Source organism: Neopsephotus bourkii, unplaced genomic scaffold, assembly GCF_033783945.1.
Source record: "Neopsephotus bourkii isolate Nb327-2 ecotype Australia unplaced genomic scaffold, CSIRO-AGI_Nbou_v1 NB_1759, whole genome shotgun sequence".
Lineage (NCBI taxonomy): Eukaryota > Metazoa > Chordata > Aves > Psittaciformes > Psittacidae > Neopsephotus > Neopsephotus bourkii.
The window spans coordinates 634144-655562 of NW_026902233.1; the positions used below are offsets into that span (position 1 = coordinate 634144).

Here is a 21419-nt window from a genome sequence, read left to right on the forward strand (position 1 = left end):
ACATACTGTGATACTGTGAAGATGAGTCTTGGGATTTCCACCGTGAGGAAAGTAAAATAAAAACATCCCATTCTATTTTTTTAAACTCCCTTAAAACTTTCTAAAATTATTTTCTTACCATGATTTTTTTTTTTCCCCAGAACACATCATCCTCCAGAATACCAGTAGGAAGTTGTCTCTACACATGGTAGAAGCTAAGACTTTACATATGAGATGAAAAACTGAGGTCACACTGAACCTACCACCACTGTCTAAATACGTAACCATGCAGAGAAAACACCGCAACATTGCTAAAAGGCCTGAATCTTTACCTTTCTTGACTGAAGGTAGCAGAAGAGTTTGACATCCTGGACAATAGGGTCTCCATGTGAAAACAGATTCCATGTCTTGGGTTTTTACACTCATTAGCTAGGATATTCCTCCTTTACTGGTATTCATGAATGTTAATATGCGCCTGAACCAAAGGTAAAAAAAAAAAAAAATTAAAAAATTTAAAGAAATCAACTTTAAACAGCTTTCCCTATCACTGAGGATTTTACTTTTTCCCTTACCTAAGCAGCATCAAATCCAGCTTTCCCCTTTAAAAGCCTTCCTACTACTTCTGTGTCCTCCAGTGAAATGGAAGTTAAGAAGAGAATTCCTTCATACATACCCATAAATGTTTCAAGACAAATACCACTGGGCTAAGTGCATTTTCTTATTTAATTTCTTCTACCTTGTTCATGCTTTCAGCTTACATAGGATCAGAAACGAATGCCACTGAATTCAGGCATTTGTTACGGATGCATGCTGTTTTTAAAGTGTTCTCTTAGCAGCCCAAGGTTTCTGAGTTTGAAATAAAGTGCCATCAGATGGTGAATTACCCAGTTGCAACAATTTGATAGAACCACAAAATTCTAAACCACAAAATTATTTACTTTCCCAAGGTTCAAATAACAGTATGTCAAGTATGTAGGTAAAATACTTACTATTTGTTTTTCCACAGACCTAAAATGTGTGTCATACAATCACAGTTTCTTTCCATATATGTTAGAATTTGACTATATTGTACTGATAGTCTACCATATAATTGTAATTTATACTACAGAGACGTAGGTATACAGAGTATATATATTATATATAAAATATACCAGTGTATCTATCTCATTGTGTACATATAAATATAATATTATGTACTTCTAATGATTGGGGCATGTAGTAAAGTCAAGCAACAACATCCATTATAAGGAACTTAGATTCTGGTTTTGTCAAATACTGCATAGAGTGACACATCAGAAGCAGAATGGAATCTTAAGATTCAATTAAAGAGAAGGTATTTCTCAGTACTCCCTCCAAGTATAAGAGTCCTAAATTAGAAGTAGCGTACAGTAATACAGCAACATATATATTTGCAACTACAAAACAGTGTGGGGCAGAGAGGGAGGCAGGAGGAGCCTGAATTACTCTAACCATGCTATTACAGTATTTGCACATAGACGGACTAAGCCAAGTTCATATCCAAATCCACTGGGGTGGTGATGAGACCAAAGCACAAAAGAGCAGTTTTAAGACAACAGCTTTCTCAGAGACACTTAAATTACATTCCCAATTAGACGACATTGTGAATTATAAAACAGAACAACTAGAAACTCTGCTGGAACTTCCATCACAACCTGGATCAGACAGGCCAGCTCTTCCAATGGTTGTGAGCGTTTGCCTCAAACAATATAAACAGACATCTGGTATTTGTTTTTAAAGTAATTGGCATAGAATGATTTTCAGGGTGATATAGGAGATCATGTTTATATAAGCATTCACTTGATGGAAACAACTTAATATCAAACCATACAGGAAGAAAAGCCCTGTAGTATAAACAGTCCTGTTGAACTAAAATACAGATTCATTTTGAGTTGAGCTGGTATTTGTTTAGCATCTGAGCTATCCCCACTGCTCTGCCATTGTCTTTCATGGGTGCAGCGTTAGGGATTGTGAAGTTGATATCAAATATGCAACCAGTGTTCAGTCATTGGAACATGCTGCAATGGACTAGTACAAATTCTAATGTGATTACACGGCATGTGTGCATTTTCAGAAAACAATGCTTTAGTGCAGCTGGCCTGCGCATGGCTCAGTTTAAGTTATGTGTGCAGTCGTAACCCAGTCATACCGCATGAGGACACACAGAGACAACATCAAGTTCTGACCATCCTCTCAGCTCAAGCATACTCAAAGAATAATTGAGATAATAATTTAAAAAAGAAATTCAGCTTTTTGGATGCCAAACAAACAAAGGTTAGGATGTTAGCAAACAACTTTGAAACCCTGCAATCATCTTGTTTAGATGTGCTTTACTTCTCTCTCAGAATTAGCTTCCAGAATCACAGAGATACAGACTCATGTAGCATCACAAGGACCATCCTATGATCTACACGTGATCTACAGGAAAACAGGCATACCTCGAGTGTTCTCAATCATTGCCTTTCTCATCTGCACATCTAGACACCCAGTTTAGAGAGAATAAATTGCATTTCCTGAATTACCATAAGCCAGTCAACTATTCTCAGGTGCTTAATCAGGAAGGTAGATTCTGGCACACGGTCTACTTAGGTGGTCATTACTCTTTTTCCATAGGATGCACCAAGTCAAGATGTGCAACTTGGAATGAGCAAATGCAAGGAGAGAGTTTTCATAAGAGTATTACCTCATTTGTTGCATAATCTGGAAGGTATGCAGTGAATAAAATATGCAGAGCACTCCAGAAACAGAAAAATACGTAGCAGCTAAGGCAATTAAATGCTTCCTTGGAAGAACAGAACCCTCTCTTCCTTCTGCTGCTAAGATTCCCAAGTAACTTAAACCATCTTTTTCAGACATAGTATTATGATCTTTGACGTATCCTGTGATACTTTGATTGTGCTATTGCCAACTTCCTTTCCCTCTTATTAATGCCGCTTTTACTCACTGTGCTGAAGCCATGGTGCTGGCATCAGTCTGCCTTTCAGTGCTTGAAGTCATGACCTGCTAAAGCTGAGCAAATACATCCTTTCAAACCGCCTTAATGTGTTCACAAAATGTTTGCATGCACTCCCTGACTTTCTCAAACATATTCATTACCCAAAATTATGCAGTATGCCTCCCCCAGACCAAATATGAAATCTGTGTACCACATGGCTACTCCCAAGTGTAGTTATAAGCATAGCTCCAGTTTGCAAACCATGGTTAAGATCCAAACTTCACTGCAACTCAGACCAAGGGCACACAGTGTTTTTAACTAGGTCTGGTGACAGTTTTGTAAACAGGTTGCTGACAGAGCTGCATTTGTTAGCTTAGGCGGGGTCAGATTTCTTACTATTTCACAGACAACCTTTTTTTTTCCCCCAAGTTTTTTTTTTTTTTTCCAATCAAAGAACTTCAGTTGAAGAAAATGCAGGCTATTGGTACTCCCTGTTAGGTCAGGGACGCATAGTCAGACCCACAGGAATCCCACTGAGTAAAAGAACAAGGAAATTGCAACAAGGAGCAGTAAAAACCTAGTCTGCCATTTCCAGCTAAAAGTAATGACAAAACAGACACCCTTCTCCTCCTGGCTGATTTATACTGAAATCAAGTGATAACTAACATGAAGCTACTTCCTTACACTAGAAGGCTGTCACAGTTACCCTGTAGCCTGTACCTCCCTGCAACCATGCAGGAACATGCGGAAGCTGGAACTCCACTCACTATTACATTCCCCCCCAAACTTCCTTCATTTTTAAAGCCAAAGTAAATGATAATCATGTATTTCCAAGAAAACAAAATTGATCTTTTGAGGGTTTTTTAATAGTTAAGGAATATACCTTCAAACATAGGTCAAATTCTTCCCTTTTGAATTTATTCAGATTTTTTTTTTTTTTTAAATCATACAGACATCTTTGTCATGACATAAATATTTTATACACAGATCCCTAGTGCAGTAAATTGCAATATTTATGGTTTAGGTGACATTTCCTAGTAAAATACATTAAATCTGCACAGGAAGCTACAGAGTGACATACACCTTTCTTCCAAGACATCTCCCTGTAGCTCAGCTCAACTGCAGATAACAAATGTATATCCACAAATATACCATCAGGACTTGGCACACACATGAATAAAACATGCACTTCTATGGATGTTTTGATTTATGCGTGTGATATTCCAATTACTTCAGGAAAATGAAGATGGCTTCATACTTTGTAATCAGCCGTATAGTTCAGCCTTCTACCTGTACAGTTCCACTGCTCTGAGGTTCTTCTAAAATAAGTAAAATACAAAATCTTACCTACCTCAATCAGATTTTGCTCTCCCAATGTCTCCTGATGCAGACTATGACTGAGCTGGTGGTGCTCAGGTGAAGGCTCTAACTAGTGCCCTGATAGCAGCTGAAATCAACAAGCCCTTGAAGCCCTCTGACTAGGAAGTTACCAGTCCCTCCTGGCCTAAAACACATCAGTTTTACTGATGCAACTTCTAACAGATACTTCTCTCTCCTACTCTGATGAGCACTACATAACCTATTACACAACATGTACTCTCACAGATTTTCCCTTTTATCTAACTTCAATTATATTTGGTGCAATTTAAGCCGTTTAATTTTTTTTCTTTTTGCTGTGGACATGAAGGGACTATTCTCTTTCTCTGTGCAGTCTTTTTCTGTATTTGATGATCATATTCTTGATTCCAACAAATCATTGCTTCTCTGAGCAGCAGTTTGCCTAAGCAGAAGAATGCTAACCTGTAAAGAAAGTCAATACTGATGCCACCAATAAAAGGCCTTAGTTTATGCCATACTTACTAAAATCAACACGAACAGTGCAGATATTCAGTCTCAAGTTAGCTTCCTTCAGCTGTAAATAATGCAAATGAATGAATAACCATCAATTTTCAAGTTCTTTTATTTTCTTAGTTGTGATTCTTTTTAAAGCTGCTCCAATTGACTATCCTACATTTCAGTTTGTATCTTAAATATCATTGGGTATAATAACGTGGTAAAAGCATAGATCAAGGGTGAGAAAACCAATTAGGGAACACATTTTTCTTACTTATGTTAGCTGCTTATAAATACCAAGGATTTTACTACTTTATCAAATATGTTAAGTACTGAGCTCCTTGTTCAGGTAGTTAACTCAGATTTCCCTGTTAGCTTTTCAGATGGCTTCCAATTACAATAAGTGCATAATAGTTAACACAGAGACAGAGCAAAGCCTAGAATGACTTCTCATGACCTAGAGTAGAAGCTGCTGCAGATGAAATTTAAGCTGATTTTCCAGTGGGCAGACATCCAGACCACAAAAACTACCACCATTCACAGACTGCTGCTGTGCAGCTTCAGTGTCCAAGGTTTTAAAATTTTGTAACATTCACCCTTGGCATAAAACAACTGATACATTATATTCAATGTACAACTCTTTACTAATACGGCATTACATCTGAGATTTCAAAGTTTACAAAAACCGAGGATTAGAGTTAAGGTTTCCAGAGCAATACGAAGCCCTGGCCTCTTTTGCTTACTATGATAAGGTACTGCTTCACGACCCCACACTGACAAATGTGATTAGACTACTCAGCAAATAAGATATGACATATCTCATTACCACTCCTCCAATCTGTGAAGAACAGTTTTCATTTAGAAATTTTATTACAGCAAGCATTTCAGAAGTTGATAATTTGCCAGTATGTAGAACCCCTTTACTCCATACATACTGTATTGCATATTCTCAACAACTGACAGGTGAACCCTTCCTTTTTGAAATACTGGTAGCATATGAAGTACTGAAATAAAAATGAGATCCAGCAGCTTTATTTTGTCATAGAAAAATAGAATGGTTAGGGTTGGAAAGGATCTTAAGATTATCAAGTTCCAACTCCCCTGCCATGGGCAGGGACACCTCACTCTAAACCATGTCACCCAAGCCTTCGTCCAACCTGGCCATGAACACTGCCAGGGATGGAGCATTCACAACCTCCCTGGACAACCTATTCCAGTGCCTCACCACCCTAACAGGAAAGAATTTCCTCCTTATATCCAATCTAAACTTCCCCTGTTTGAGTTTGAACCCATTACCCCTTGTTCTTGCATTACAGTCCCTAATGAAGAGTCCATCCCCATCATCCCTATAGGCCCCCTTCAGATACCGGAAGGCTGCTATGAGGTCTCCACACAGCCTTCTCTTCTCCAGGCTGAACAGCCCCAACTTTCTCAGCCGATCTTCATATGGGAGGTGCTCCAGTTCCCTGATCATCCTCATGGCCCTCCTCTGTACTTGTTCCAACAGATCCATGTCCTTTTTATGTTGAGGACACCAGAACTGTACACAATACTCCAGGTGAGGTCTCAGGAGAGCAGAGTAGAGGGGCAGGATCAACTCCTTCGACCTGCTGGTCACATTCCTTGGGATGCAGCCCAGGATACGGTTGGCTTTCTGGGCTGCAAGCGCACACTGCTGGCTCATGTTTATTTTCTCATCGACCAACACCCCCAAGTCCTTCTCTGCAGGGCTGCTCTGAATCTCTTCTCTGCCCAACCTGTAGCTGTGTCTGGGATTGCTCCGACCCAGGTGTAGGACCTTGCACTTGGCATGATTAAACTTCATGAGGTTGGCATCAGCCCACCTCACAAGCATGTCAAGGTCCCTCTGGATGGCATTCCTTCCCTCCAGCGTATCAACCGAACCACAGAGTTTGGTGTCATCGGCAAACTTGCTGAGGGCGCACTCAATCCCACTGTCCATGTCAGTGACGAAGACGTTAAACAAGACCAGTCCCAACACCGATCCCTGAGGGACACCACTCATTACTGGTCTCCAGCTGGACACTGAGCCATTGACCGCAACTCTTTGTGTGCGGCCATCCAGCCAGTTCTTTATCCCCGGAGTGGTCCATTCATCAAATTGACGTCTCTCCAATTTAGAGATAAGGATGTTGTGTGGGACAGTGTCGAACACTTTACACAAGTCCAGGTAGACGACACTAACTGCTCTACCGCGGTCCATCAGTTCTGTAGCCCCATCACAGAAGGCCACCAAATTGATCAGGCAGGATTTCCCCTTGGTGAAGCCATGCTGGCTGTCACCAAGCACCTTGTTGTTTTTCATGTGCCTTAGCATGCCTTCCACGAGAATCTGCTCCAAGATTTTGCCAGGCACAGAGGTGAGACAGACTGGTCTGTAATTCCCTGGGTCATCCATTTTCCCCTTCTGGAAAATGGGGGTTATATTCCCCTTTTTCCAGTCATCGGGAATTTCACCTGACTGCCATGATTTTTCAGATATGATGGCCAGTGGCTTATTCATTTGCCAGCTCCTTCAGGACCCGCGGATGGATTTCATCAGGACCCATGGACTTGTGCACGTTCAGATTTTTAAGATGGTCTCGAACCAATTCCTCTCCTACAGTGGGCCCAAGGTCTTCATTCTCACAGTCCCTGCATCTGCCTTCCAAGACTTGGGTGGTGTGGTCAGAGCCTTTGCCAGTGAAGACGAAGGCAAAGAAGTCATTTAGAACCTCAGCCTTCTCCAAATCCTGTGTAGCTAGTTCTCCCGAGAGCTTCCTAAGGGGGCCTGCCTTGTCTGTAGTCTGTTTTTTATTTGATACGTACCTATAAAATCCCATTATCTTTCACATCCCTAGCCAAGTTTAATTCTATCTGGACCTTAGCCTTCCTAACCTGGTCCCTAGCTTCCTAAACAACATCCCTGTATTCTTGCCAGGCCGCCTGTCCTTGCTTCCACCTTTTATAAGCCTCTTTTTTTCTTCCAAGTTTCCTCCTCAGCTCCTTATCCATCCAAGAAGGTCTCCTGGCCCTCCTGCTGCACTTCCTTCTAGTTGGGATGCAACGCTCCTGAGCTTGCAGCAGGTGATCCTTGAATATCAACCAAGAGTCTTGGGACCCCCTGCCCTCTAGGGCTATATCCCATGGAACTGTACTAAGCAGGTTCCTGAAGAGGCCAAAGTCTGCTCCCTTGAAGTCTAGGGCAGTGAGCTTGCTGCACGCTCTTCTCACTGTCCTGAGGATCTCAAATTCGACCATCTCATGATCGCTGCATGCCAAGTAAACAACTGTCCCTGAAGTACACAACGGAATGTATTCATTATGTTCTCAGATGTACAAATTTGCCTGTTTTGTATCCAGAACACAAATTAGAACTCTGAGGTCATGTTCCTCACCATCTTAGAAAGAATTAGCATGTTCTGTTACGTAAGTAGTTGAATGGGGTGCAGTCTGTATATTCACAACTGGATAAAAAATATTATCCATCATTCTTTTTTTTAACCCATGCATTTGATGCATCAGAAGGAGGACTTATGGTTCAACCCAATCCTAGTTTTCCACATTTTTCTCCTGAAAGCTTGGGACTGCAACACTACATAGCATTAGTAAACTGTTGGGCAAAGCTATTGTTTAATAAAAATTATTTGGCCAGAAAGCTGAGTGCAAAGTAACAGTATACATTATTTGATGTTGTAAGAAATGCTATGATCATAACCAGGTCCATTCCAACTCCAGTGTTGAGGATAAAGTCAAATGTGGAAGACAAATGCAAATACATTTGCTTTGGCTGAAACATGGCAGACAGAACAGGCACCCAGCAGCTCTCATGCCAAAGTCAGAACACACAACACCCACTGCTACAGACAAATCTGCCTACATAGCAGAGGTGGCATAAAGCAGGGACTGGCACCAGTGCTTTCCTCAAGCATAGACTGCTGTATAAACATGCTCGAAGGATAACAGAGTTAATAGTCTGATATGATCAGGAACACAAAATTCCGTATGCTTTCATTGCTGAAAGGATTCATGGTGCACACACCCGGTGTACCTGTACATAAATGTACGGTTATTTATTCCTTGAAGTACTGGTCACCTGCATAGATGAAGATAAAAGGAGTAGCATGAGAGAAAGATCTGTCTAGAAAGTGCGTGATTGACTGATCTTTCGTAATTAAGTGCGACTGATCCCTACAGGGGTCCTCCAGGTAGCAATTTTGGATAGTAATTCTCCTCTAAGTCCACTCTCATGAGACTCCACCTGGAGTACAACATCCAGATATGGGGTCCCCAGCATAAAACAGGCATGGACCTCTTTACAGCAGGTCAAGAGGACCGCCATGAAAACGGCCAGAGGGCTGGACTGGAAGAATTGGGGTTGTTCAGCCTGCAGAAGAGAAGGCTCTAGGGAGACTTCACTGTGGCCTTTCGATACTTAAGGGTGGCTTATAAGGAAGACTGAGAAAGACTTTCTTACAACAGCCAGTAATGACAAGAGGTAATGGTTTTAAACTGAAAGAGGGTGGATTTAGATTAGACACAAGATTTTTTTAATGACGAGGGTGGTAAGGCACTTGAACAGATTGCCCAGAACAGCTGTGCAACCCTGGCAGCTGTGGTCCCTGGCAGTGTTCAAGGCCTGGTTGGAGAAGGCTTTGAGCAACATGGTCTAGTGGAAGATGTCCCCACCCACACTACTGGGGTTGGGACTAGTTGATCTTTGAAGGTCCTTCCAACAAAAACCATGCCCTGATTCTATAATCGTATAGGTTCTTGAAATTCCCTCAGGCAGCTAACTGCTGTGTCTACTCTAATTTATGTATTATAAGACAATAAAAAAATTTGCGAAAGATATTAAGACACAAAGATATCATTCCGATCTCATGAAGTCCCTGAGTCTCTGGCAGCTGAGAAACTATGTGAAATATCACAGTCAAATCCTGCTAATATCATTAGGTTCTACATTGATGACTGAGGATATCCAAATGTAATTAAACAGGAAAAAGTACTGCTACTGAGTCTAGGAAATAAACAGAATTCAAGAAAAAAAATGCACTCAAAACACTTAAAAAAGTTTAATTTAAAATTAATATATCATAACTTACAATATATAGTATTTATGTACTACTATGCATATATGTACAATACATAGGTAATAACATATATATACATATCTGTAAAATGCATATCCATATCATGACTTCATCACTTTGCCTTTAATCTCATGAAGTTATATTTTGCTGAATACTGCTGAAGCTGTGGATATTTTAATGTTCAAATAAAATAATTATAGTGCAAGTCACATAGAAAACTCTCATTTTACTGCACTACAAAATGTAGCAGTAGATGGCTCATCTGAATCATCTGGACTGTATTTTTTCCATAGAAAATTTTCATTTTTTTTCCAAAGAGAACTTTCATGCACTTCTCTCTCTTCTGTCACTGGGGGAGGAGCTGCTTTTTCACATAGCTTCTCTACAACTGCTATGTCTGTGAGCTTTCTGAGGTTCTCCTCATTCTGATCATTCAGCATGTCCCAGAAATCTTTTGGTCTCTCCTTTGATTTTTCTACTTGCCCTGAAGGGAATCTCCTTAGTGAGTCTCTAGGCCCACTTCCATCATTTCTGAAGAGGTCATTGAGAATAGAAGTATCTCCAAGTAAGTCCACAAAAGACTTTTTCTTACAAGTATGAGCTTTTCTATCCCCATTTGCTGACTGAGACAGGCATCTTTTTCTTGGCAGCTGTGTTCCTTCTGAGTCCTGCTGTCCTTCACAACTTTTTATAGGCAGCACCTCAATTATTTCTGATTTATTGCTTAATGAGCCAGATGCCATAAAATCCTTGAATGCTTGACTGTTTCTCCTTTCGATATGTTGAGTAGCAACAGTGGGCGATTGTTTATATTTTGCATCAACACACACATCTTGCAAGTACAAGTCATTGTGAAGCTGCTCTACTTTTACTTTATGGCTCTGCTGGCTCTGTGTTTCTGTAGTTCTGCTCCGAGGTAGTCCTTTAGCTGATGAAGGTGTAGGTTTAGATCTTCCAAAATTAACAATGGATTTTTTTTTGGAGTGTGTTGTACCCAATTCTCTTTCTTCACAGTCACGTGAAGACTGTGCTAATATTTCAGTTTGGAAGAAAGACTCCATCTCTGGATACTTCGAAATATAGAATTCCCTCAACATCATCTGCCTTGTTTCTGATGTAGCTTTTACAATATGTTCTGCAAGTTCTTCTGCTGATCCCATATTAAAGTGGGACACCATTTCCTCAAACTGTCTCCTGTAATTAACAGGGAAAAATGTTATTTTGATACCTTTAACTAGAAACAAAAGCAGCTTTCAAGCCATTCACTCAATTCTCCTACTTCACATATCCCAGAAAGTAATCACTGAAAGCAGCTTCCTACTTTAGTGGGGAGAGGTGACAGGAAGGGAAGAAGGAAGTAGCTGCTCAAACTCCTTTTAAATTACTTGCTAAACAACAGCTGGATAAACACATTCACAGGAGACAGGGACTGTACCTCCATCCTATTCAGTAAGCTACAGAGTATTTGTTTCTGCTGAGAGGCCAAGCTCTAACTAAAGGAAATTACCCTGAGTTAGCCATCACCTAGAGACTGTTAACCTAACTGGAAGGCTGGAGAGGCGCGTTTAAGCTCCCTTGTCAGAGAACGAATATGAAACGTGTTACCTTTCCTGTATGAGGGCTCCAACAGGCAGTGAGATTCAACCCCTTCTGGACTCAAACACTAATTGACTGGCTAGCTCCAACTATATCCTTTGTGATGCGGTGACTGTAAACGGCTTCCCATTCTGCCTTACAACACAAACTGAGGCATCTAATAATCCTCATTAATTGCACAGCACATTCAGATGCACCACAAAGTAACTGCAAGCCACGTGTTAACAGATGACCTGCTTAACATTTAAGACTGAGCATGCTTTTAAGCTTTTTTGCAAGAGCTATAATAGTAAGCAAGTCTAGCACTTCAACAATAACAGTACAGCTAAAGCTAGATGGCTAATAAGACAGATTCTGAACATTAACAGGTATCACCCAGGTACATAACTATTGTATAGTAATCTAACTGTCTCAAGGCCAAACTGAATATATATACCAAATACCAGTTCTATAGGTTTGCCTAGTTAGCTACAGCTTTCTCCTATTTCCACATACCACCTGGCTATTGTTCTTGAACTTCTATCTATATACCAATGGAATTTAAATATTTATAATAGCAAGACCTGGGGGTAAAAGGCAAAACAAAGACAGAAAAACTATTATCCTTCAAAATATTAGGGGGCCAATAAAATCAAATATTAAATAACATTAAGACCTATGTTAAAAATCCCATTAAAGTCCAGTGCTCTTCAATAGTCTTTCAAAGAAAGTGATGAGATCAGAACAAAACCAGTAGGCAGTCAGAAGTTCACACTATAAAATTTCTTGTTTCTCTCCAGTTTAAACATTGGTTTGTAGTACTGTATGATGCACATAGCATGAACACTCATGGTGATGACAACTGCACAGTTCTGTAATATATGAAACATTGAATCAACATGTTAAAGTGATTTGTGGGTTCAGTTCATCTTATTAATCAATTGTGGTACTCTTTGTGCAATGTGAGTGGAAGTTTCCCATTTGTTCTGCTCTTGCCATAGAAAATAATCAGTATTCTACGACTATGGTTGAAACAAAGGAAAAAGCAACTCCTCACAAGGAGATTAGTTTCAGCCTTAGGATTTTACTTCCATCTCACTAAAACAGTCTCACCTGCGGATTCCTTCAGGTGTCTTCCCAACCAAGAAGGTGGTTGAACCTTTTTTGTGTACTTTTTTGTTTTTCTGGGTCACAGGATGTATAACATACAGGTGGTGTCGATTATTGTTTGCCAACATTTCTTGTCGTCCCTTCATAATGCTCTTCTCTGCTGTGTTGTCTTCATTTCTCTAGTTAAATGAGACATGGAAATCGTCAAAACACTGTGTCTCCAACATAATGATAAGATCTATTGCACCCACTTCAGGCACTATTAGCTAGCACTCTATGATTTGAATGCTAAGACCAGGGATTCAGGGCTGCAGTGTAGACTCCCTAACTCAGTCACAAACTTTCAGAGACACCGACGGCAGTCTTGGTTCTCCAAGAATAAAGTGAGATATTTTTTCAAACAGGTTAATTTTAAGGCTAAATGGAAAGTATCTGAGTAATCTAATGCAAAACCAGGGGTTATAGAAATGCTTAATCCTGTACTGTGGGACCCAAAGGCCAGTTACAACCTCCAAATATTGCTATAAAATAGAAAATGCCTGTGTCAATAGCTTACACTCAGAGAAAAAGAAAGCTAAAATTAATCACAATGCCACTCAAAGATACCAAGATAAGTGAAAAATTTGTCAGGATCATAATCTTTAACATACACACACTTACTCAGAATTGTGATACTTTTGGAAAAGGTATCACTATACTCACATGTAAAGGAACAGAAAAAAAATGGAACATTACACTCATAATACTGGCAAGCCTAAGACACTAACAACCACACAACGCTTCTTACATAAAGAACGCCAATTTCAAATACAACAAAAAGCTAATGTTTTAATCAAACTCAAGAAGACTTGAAGAAGATCCTACAGATCAACTCATCATGCATTGACAGTCACTGAAAAATATAATCCTATTTACACCTTATTTTTCAGAAAATTCCCCTTTGCCAAAAGGTAAGCCAAAAGAAATATGAAAACTAAATAATGTGTTTGAAAAGCAGGGAAAAACAGGAGGAAAAAAAACCCCAAAACACAACAGAGGAGCAACTTTTCTTCCACCACCTTTAAATTTATTTTTCTCAAATGAGTTAGGGGGAAAAAATGACTGCTTAGTGATATCCTCAGCCTCCCTACTAACGCTACTTCAGAGATGAACACGCAACCTATGTTCACAACTTGTCATTTGGAGTTCAAAATTTGGGTTTGGGTCTATAGTGTTTCTTCCCAATGTGTTTCTATTTGATCCATATCCATTGCCTTTACTTCCAAGGGTTGTTCACAACGTTCTTGAGCTTTAGGATCTCACGTCTGTTCTCAATCCATTACTTTGGCAAGTAACCTCAAACTAGAATACACAGAGTTAATATTAAAGGACCTACAGGCATAAATTAGCACTTGTAAAGCTAAATGCACAATTCCAAAGATGAACATTTCACTTCATTATTAAAAACACTACACAAAACCAAAACAAATGTTCCAATTAGGATTAAAACCCTATTTTCCCAATAATGTTATGATGATGGTAGCAAAATTAAAATTGAATTAGCAGATGTTAATTATCGCATAAATATTCTAGTTATTTTGCCAGGTCTGTATACATTAAAGATGTTTAAAAATTATTATTAAGATACAAACAGATAATACTGAACTTTACTTGTAAAATTTATTGTAAAAGAAAAAAGTAATGCTAGGTTTAAGACATGTTTATTTTGATGGAATTTTTGCATGAAATATATTCATAGTGTTCAGATCTCACTATGACAAGACCCAGTGCATTTATCAGTCTGTCATGAAATCAGGACTCTTAATTTAATTCAAGCAAGCGTAACTTGCATAGAATACAACTTCCTTCTGCAAGTAATAGTGGAACCACAAGGAGAGGTGCCATGCTTGACCTCGTGCTCACCAAAAGGGAGCGGCTCGGTGGAAATGTGGCACTCCAGGGCAGCCTTGGTTGCAGTGACCACGAGATGGTTGAATTTGACATCCTCAGGACAGTGAGAAGAGCATGCAGCAAGCTCACTGCCCTGGACTTCAAGGGAGCAGACTTTGGCCTCTTCAGGAACCTGCTTAGTAAGGTACCATGGGATATAGCCCTAGAGGGCAGGGGGTCCCAAGACTCTTTGTTGGTCTTCAAGGATCATCTGCTACAAGCTCAGGAGTGTTGCATCCCAACTAGAAGGAAGTGCAGGAGGAGGACCAGGAGACCTCCTTTGATGGGTAAGTTGCTCCGGAGGAAAATTCAAATGAAAAAAGAGTCTTATAGAAAGTGGAAGCAAGGACAGGCAGCCTGGCAAGAATACAGAGACATTGTTTGGGAAACTAGGGACCAGGTTAGGGAAGCTATGGCCCAGTTAGAATTAAACTTGGCTAGGGAAATTAAGGATAACAGGAAGGGATTCTACAGGTACATAGCAAATAAAAAACAGATTAGGGAGAAGGTAGGCCCCCTCAGGAAGCTCTCGGGAGAGCTAGCTATACAGGATTTGGAGAAGGCTGAGGTTCTGAATGACTTCTTTACCTCGGTTTTCACTGGCAAAGGCTCTGACTGCACCACCCAAGTATTGGAAGGCAGATGCAGGGACTGTGAGAATGAAGACCTTGGGCCCACTGTAGGAGAGGAACTGGTTCAAGGCCATCTTAAAATCCTGAACAGGCCCAAGTCCATGGGTCCTGATGAAATCCATCCGCGGGTCCTGAAGGAGCTGGCAAATGAATAAGCCGCGGGCCATCATATTTGAAAAATCATGGCAGCCAGGTGAAGTTCCCGACAAGTGGAAAAAAGGAAATATAACCCCCATTTTCAAGAAGAGGAAAATGGATGACCCAGAGAATTACAGACAAGTCAGTTTCACCTCTGTGCCTGGCAAAATCTTGGAGCAGATTCTCGTGGAAGGCATGCTAAGGCACATGAAAAACAACAAGGTGCTTGGTGACAGCCAGCATGGCTTCACCAAGGGGAAATCCTGCCTGACCAATTTGGTGGCCTTCTGTGATGGGGATACAGAACTGACGGACAGGGGTAGAGCAGTTAGTGTCGTCTACCTGGACTTGTGTAAAGTGTTCGACACTGTCCCACACGACATCCTTGTCTCTAAATTGGAGAGGCATCAATTTGATAGGTGGACCACTCGGTGGATAAAGAACTGGCTGGATGGCCACACACAAAGAGTTGTGGTCAATGGCTCAATGTCCAGCTGGAGACCAGTAATGAGTGGTGTCCCTCAGGGATCGGTGTTGGGAGCAGTCTTGTTCAACATCTTCGTCGCTGACATGGACAGTGGGATTGAGTGCGCCCTCAGCAAGTTTGACAATGACACCAAGCTGTGTGGTTCGGTTGATATGCTGGAGGGAAGGAATGCCATCCAGAGGGACCTTGACATGCTTGTGAGGTGGGCTGATGCCAACCTCATGAAGTTTAACCATGCCAAGTGCAAGGTCCTACACCTGGGTCGGAGCAATCCCAGGCAAAGGTACAGGTTGGGCAGAGAAGAGATTCAGAGCAGCCCTGCAGAGAAGGACTTGGGGGTGCTGGTCGATGAGAAAATGAACATGAGCCAGCAGTGTGCGCTTGCAGCCCAGAAAGCCAACCGTATCCTGGGCTGCATCAAAAGGAGCATGACCAGCAGGTCCAAGGAGTTGATTCCGTCCCTCTCCTCTCTGCTCTCGTGAGACCTCACTTGGAGTATTGTGTACAGTTCTGGTGTCCTCAACATAAAAAGGACATGGAACTGTTGGAACAAGTCCAGATGAGGGCCACGAGGATGATTAGGGGACTGGAGCACCTCCCATATGAAGACAGCCTGAGAAAGTTGGGGCTGTTCAGCCTGGAGAAGAGAAGGCTGCGTGGAGACCTCATAGCAGCCTTCCGGTATCTGAAGGGGGCCTATAGGGATGATGGGGATGGACTCTTCATTAGGGACTGTAATGCAAGAACAAGGGGTAATGGGTTCAAACTCAAACAGGGGAAGTTTAGATTGGATATAAGGAGGAAATTCTTTCCTGTTAGGGTGGTGAGGCACTGGAATAGGTTGTCCAGGGAGGTTGTGAATGCTCCATCCCTGGCAGTGTTCAAGGCTAGGTTGGGCGAGGCCTTGGGTGATATGGTTTAGAGTGAGGTGTCCCTGTCCATGGCAGGAGGGTTGGAACTTGATGATCTTAAGGTCCTTTCCAACCCTAACTATTCTATGATTCTATGCCAATGCCTATCTTTAAAGTATTTTATATCCCCTTATATGTGTATCCATCTACCCCTTATTAAACAAGACCAAAGTATATGAGGCAGCAATACTTTGGTTTATGCATCTGTTTAAACACAGAAGATTAAAAATCTATTTGGGAAAAAAGCCAAATGTTGTAAATGCACTGAAAGTCATAAAGTTGCTTGTTTTTGCAGGGAACCAGAATTAATGTAAAAAGTACCACTAATTGCAAATAAACTCACAAATGGTATATTTAGTTTTGGAAGTACAAAATTTGAGCACATTGACCCACACTGCCACACCCGAAAGCAAATCAAAATACCACCATATACACACAAAGAGCTCCTCCTCTTCTACCTGAATTAGCCGCTCTAAGCTTTTTCTTAAGATAAAGTGACTATAAACAAGTTACCCCAAGAGCTAGAGCAGCTAAAGCCAGTGGAAGCTCATGGCCAATGTGAATTTCTCCTGAAAAATTTATCTCAGCTCTCTGGAACAAAGCCAGTTAGTTAAATGGCTCCCATTAAATGGCTGAAACACAACTGGCTCTGTTGATCTTGTTAATGTTTTAGAAAGTTTGCCAACTTAATCCAGCTCCCAACTTCCAAATCCAGTAATTTATTTTTAAAAAATAATAAACATTTTGTCAGTAGAATCAAAACACTTAGAGAACACAGAGACATCTTAAGAAAAACTGAAGGTCAAATCTGAAGTTTACTATTCTGAGCAATACGTGGATGAGGGTCTAGATAGAGGAAAGTTTTTACACACACAGATGAAAGGACTACTAGTATTACCTTTAAAGAAAGTGAAAACTTCAGTGAACATTCCACACTATTTTGCTTTCTTTTGAATTCAACTTCATCTGTTATTCTCCTGAATTCTTCTCTCCTATAGCCAATTTCTGATTCTTTTTTAACTTCTAACACAACAACTGAAATCTATTTAATGATGAAAATTTCCTTTCACAAGCTTTCTACATTCTGTTCTTCAACTACTTGTCTACCAAACTACTGTGTGTGTGTCCCCATTATTTGCTCCTATATGAAATCCCATGTTGACCTTACAGAACTGGTTACATTCACCTGAATTATCATGTATCTCATATGCATAAGACAATCTTGCAAAGCAAAATAGACATTAGTACAATTTGATTGACCTAAGAACCTCTGACTGTCGTTCTTACACTACTGATACTAGCACGTTTACCTGTTTAAATTATTGAATGTCCAGACTCATTATGAATAAATGTTATGACAAAGAATAAAATAGTGAAACAAAAAAACTTTCAACACAAGACGTATTCTGTACATTTAGAAGTGTGTGTAATAGTTGTTTAACTGAAAATAGTATATACTAATTAACAGAGTTAGGTAAGTGCAAGTGTTGCTGAACTTTGTGAAAGAAAAATTTAATAAGATCTGACTGCAGTGTTTTCAAATCATTATTGTAAAGATGCTAGTGATTAGTACCTAAGCATATCTCAGGACTATAAAGAAACTGAAACTGATTCCACAGGAAGAAAGAAAGGACAATTGAGAACAGGTCAACTTTTTAGTGTAAAAAAAAAAAAAACAACCCAAAAAATTTAACAAATTTAACACAGGAGAAGAGAATTAGTCAAGAAACTGAAAGGGCACAATTACTGACCCAAATTCTTTCTCCCGGAATTAAAATTCCATCCCGTACCAAAATAAGTAGTAGCATGTTTTTCTCACTCTAAATATAAATATGCTTACGAAGTTTCAAAGACATTATTATGGCCAAGCTACTCTGAATGACAAGTAAAATCATAGTATCAAAATCCAAAACTATTCTTGCAAATATTATACCATACACATATGTACTGTTAAAACTTTTTCATGTGCTGCACCTAGCGCATCTTCTGATTAGCATTCTGAAATACATGACACAAAACTAAAGAAATACTTCAGCTTACTTTTACTTATAGTGTCTGCTATATGTAATTTAAAATAATTTTTACAAAAAAATTGACAGCAATCATGAAAACAGTCTTTGCCAAATATTTAACTACATTAAAGATAACATTTGTGGTGCATGTACAAAATTTCCACAGCTGAAACTGGGAAAGTTTCACTTAAAGTTGTCCACCTACTTCTCAGTCGTATCTATCTATATATTATTAACGCCATTACACATTTTGGTATTCTTCATATTTTCTCCTTTCTCAATACAGTACTTCAGTGGGGGAAAAAGGTGCAGCAAAATAATTTCTTTGACAAAGATAAAATATTTTGATTGAATTATTGAATGTAACGTTTTTACTACTTTAGTCAACTTTCTACACTTCCATGGGAAAAACCTTCACACAAAGTTCAGAAGAAGCAATTTAAAGTGCATACATATAAGAGAAAGGCCACCCATGCAAGTTGCTTAGTAGAAGGCAACATGTTTTGGATTCAAAAAATTACATGAGAAAAGGTGACACTACTGAAAACATACCTGTTAATGTAAAGAAATAAAGTTCATGACTATATACAGTAAAGTGAAATTGTGAAGTGCTGTGTAAACCACAGAAAACAGCATGTAGAAACTCAGTCATTCCTTCCTGATTTACACTTGTTTCCTTATTCCATCACCCCCTCATTTACTGCACATATTCTGAAGAGGCTTTCCATATATCACAATGGGAAAGAAGTGGGATTGTTACATAGCTGTGCAGAAAATAGTTTTTAAACTATTCAGAAAACCTAGGGACTCTTACCACACATGAAAGAATACTTCAAAGCAAGCATTTGTTTTCAGTTTTCATGTTCCATTTAGTCTATAGGTTTCCAACATGAACATGTTCTATCTTCCTGCCACAGCAGATCTTTTCCTCCATTCATTCCTTCTTGTTTCATTGTTTATGTAGCTTATTCTTAAAAGTATATATCAGCCTTTGGATACCAATTATGAGCATCCATTTATTTGAACTGCATATTAAATACAGGCTGTAATCAAGAGTCCAGCAAAATGGTAGCATCTGCACATTTAGAGTTCCACATCAGTTCACAGTTAAGGGTAATGGTCTTCAAGCAGAAGGAAGACACGCAGCTGAGCATCAAGCAAAAATTTAAGTGCCAGAATGCAGGAGTATTTTTTACTTAGAGATTGCAACTTGAACCTGCAACAACTCCTGGATCTGTTAGCTCTGTGTAACAGTCTTTCCTACAGCATAATTTTAAAAAGAGTATACACCCACCAAACCCAACTTTTGCATATCTTTGAAGTACAAACCTTCAGTATCTGTTCTTCCTACAGGCATTATGAAGTAGTTCTATGCTCTGGAACAATGAATGATAATCCATGTATAAGCACCCTCAGACATTACTGAGATGACTGGCCACCTTCAGCCTATGACTTCCTTTTTCCTCTCTTCATCCCTTGCAAGCAACGCAAACGAAAACAATATTCATCATTTTACATACAGCATGATGAAAATGTATGGGAGAGTAAGTAAGCAGAGGCCAGGAGCAAGATGAGTAGAGAAAAAGAGAAACGGAGATTCAGAAATACTTGGTTTTTAAACTGTGCCACATTTGCGGTTAATTCCTCAAATCACCAGCCTTAGAGGATAATGAACTTCCTTCAAAAGCCTGAATATGAAGTTGAAAACATGCTTGCATAATGATTCCTCTGCCACAGTTGCACTGTGTCTGAGCATCTTTCTCTGTTTTAGAATCACAAAATGGTTTTACTGCCTGACTATCCGAAGTATCACCACTGTAAGTATCTTAGCAGATACTGACTTCCAGTCAGCAATAACCCTCACTGACTTCCCCACTCACAGCTGAAACAGGGTTAACAGGCTTTTGTCTTCAGGTATGCATGAAACCATTACTGCCAGACATCCAAGATACTTTCCACTGCAGTTTGTTTGTTTTCATTTCTAAAATAAACAAGAAAAGCCTTCTCAAATCTCTAGCTGCCTTGCAAGTCATCTAAATCATTCAAAAGCATGAAGCACAGTGAATTCAGTATGACTGTCCTCTTAAAATGCAGCTTACAAGCAAGTAACAAACCCTTATGCTATATATTCTACTTCGTATTTTCCCACTCTCCTCAAAACTTGAGAAAACATATGACTTTGCAGATATATCACAAATTGCAATAGTTTTAGATAACTGTTATTATTTTGATCAAGTGATACTTACTCCATTCCAGTTATCTACCCAAATTACAATTCTAAGTTATTTCAGCTAATCTTTTTCCCTTCACAGTTTTTGCTGAATTCCCCCCCCCCACTCCTGCCACTGGGAATATTTATGAATTATTATCACCTTTCTACATGCTTTTCACGAACATACGCTCTAGTCCTAGATATTGCTTTTATTTTACCTATGTCTTCTCTAATTGTTGGGACATAGATAAATACCCTGAAACATTTGCTACCTGATTGTTTCTTCCTGGTCTGCTTTCCTTCTTTTTTATGCATCTACACATGTCAAACAAGAATTTCTTCTTAAATTATTCTGCATGCTAAAGAAGATGAAGTATAAGTGTCCACATAAAACTTAATGTAGTTTTTCTAAAAATGAGGTCACATGGTGAAAACAATAAAAAAAGTTGTCAAATAGTAAGGTTTTTTTCTACTTTTACCTGACTCTTAAATGAAACAGAATTGCTTTTCTGATTACAGAGGACACACTACTAAACACGCTATACTAAACGAAGC

At 39.6% G+C, this 21419-nt stretch overlaps 2 protein-coding genes across 2 annotated transcripts in view; both read right to left on the reverse strand.

The window, feature by feature from the left end:
- Nucleotides 1–409: 409 nt before the first annotated feature.
- Nucleotides 410–21419, reverse strand: part of ERCC6L2 (ERCC excision repair 6 like 2) — a 67518-nt gene continuing 46508 nt past the window's right edge. The window contains exon 18 of the mRNA XM_061377540.1: nt 410–454. Within this exon, the coding sequence (XP_061233524.1) occupies nt 425–454 (30 nt within the window). The 3' untranslated portion in view covers nt 410–424. The remainder of the gene's footprint in view (nt 455–21419) is intronic.
- LOC133225311 (DNA excision repair protein ERCC-6-like 2) lies at nt 9826–21390 on the reverse strand. Its single transcript, XM_061377560.1, has 4 exons — nt 21137–21390; nt 20469–20633; nt 12547–12720; nt 9826–11052 (listed from the first exon to the last, which is right to left on the reverse strand). The coding sequence occupies exons 3-4, from the start codon at nt 12687–12689 to the stop codon at nt 10080–10082; spliced, it is 1116 nt and encodes a 371-aa protein (XP_061233544.1). The 5' UTR covers nt 12690–12720; nt 20469–20633; nt 21137–21390; the 3' UTR covers nt 9826–10079.

Coding starts and splice junctions, on each gene's coding strand:
- LOC133225311 (XM_061377560.1), bottom strand. CDS start 12,689: ATGAAGGGACGACAAGAAATGTTGGCAAACAATAATCGACACCACCTG. Junction 11,053..12,546: donor ACACCTGAAGGAATCCGCAG/GTGAGACTGTTT, acceptor TGTTAATTACAG/GAGACAGTTTGAGGAAATGG.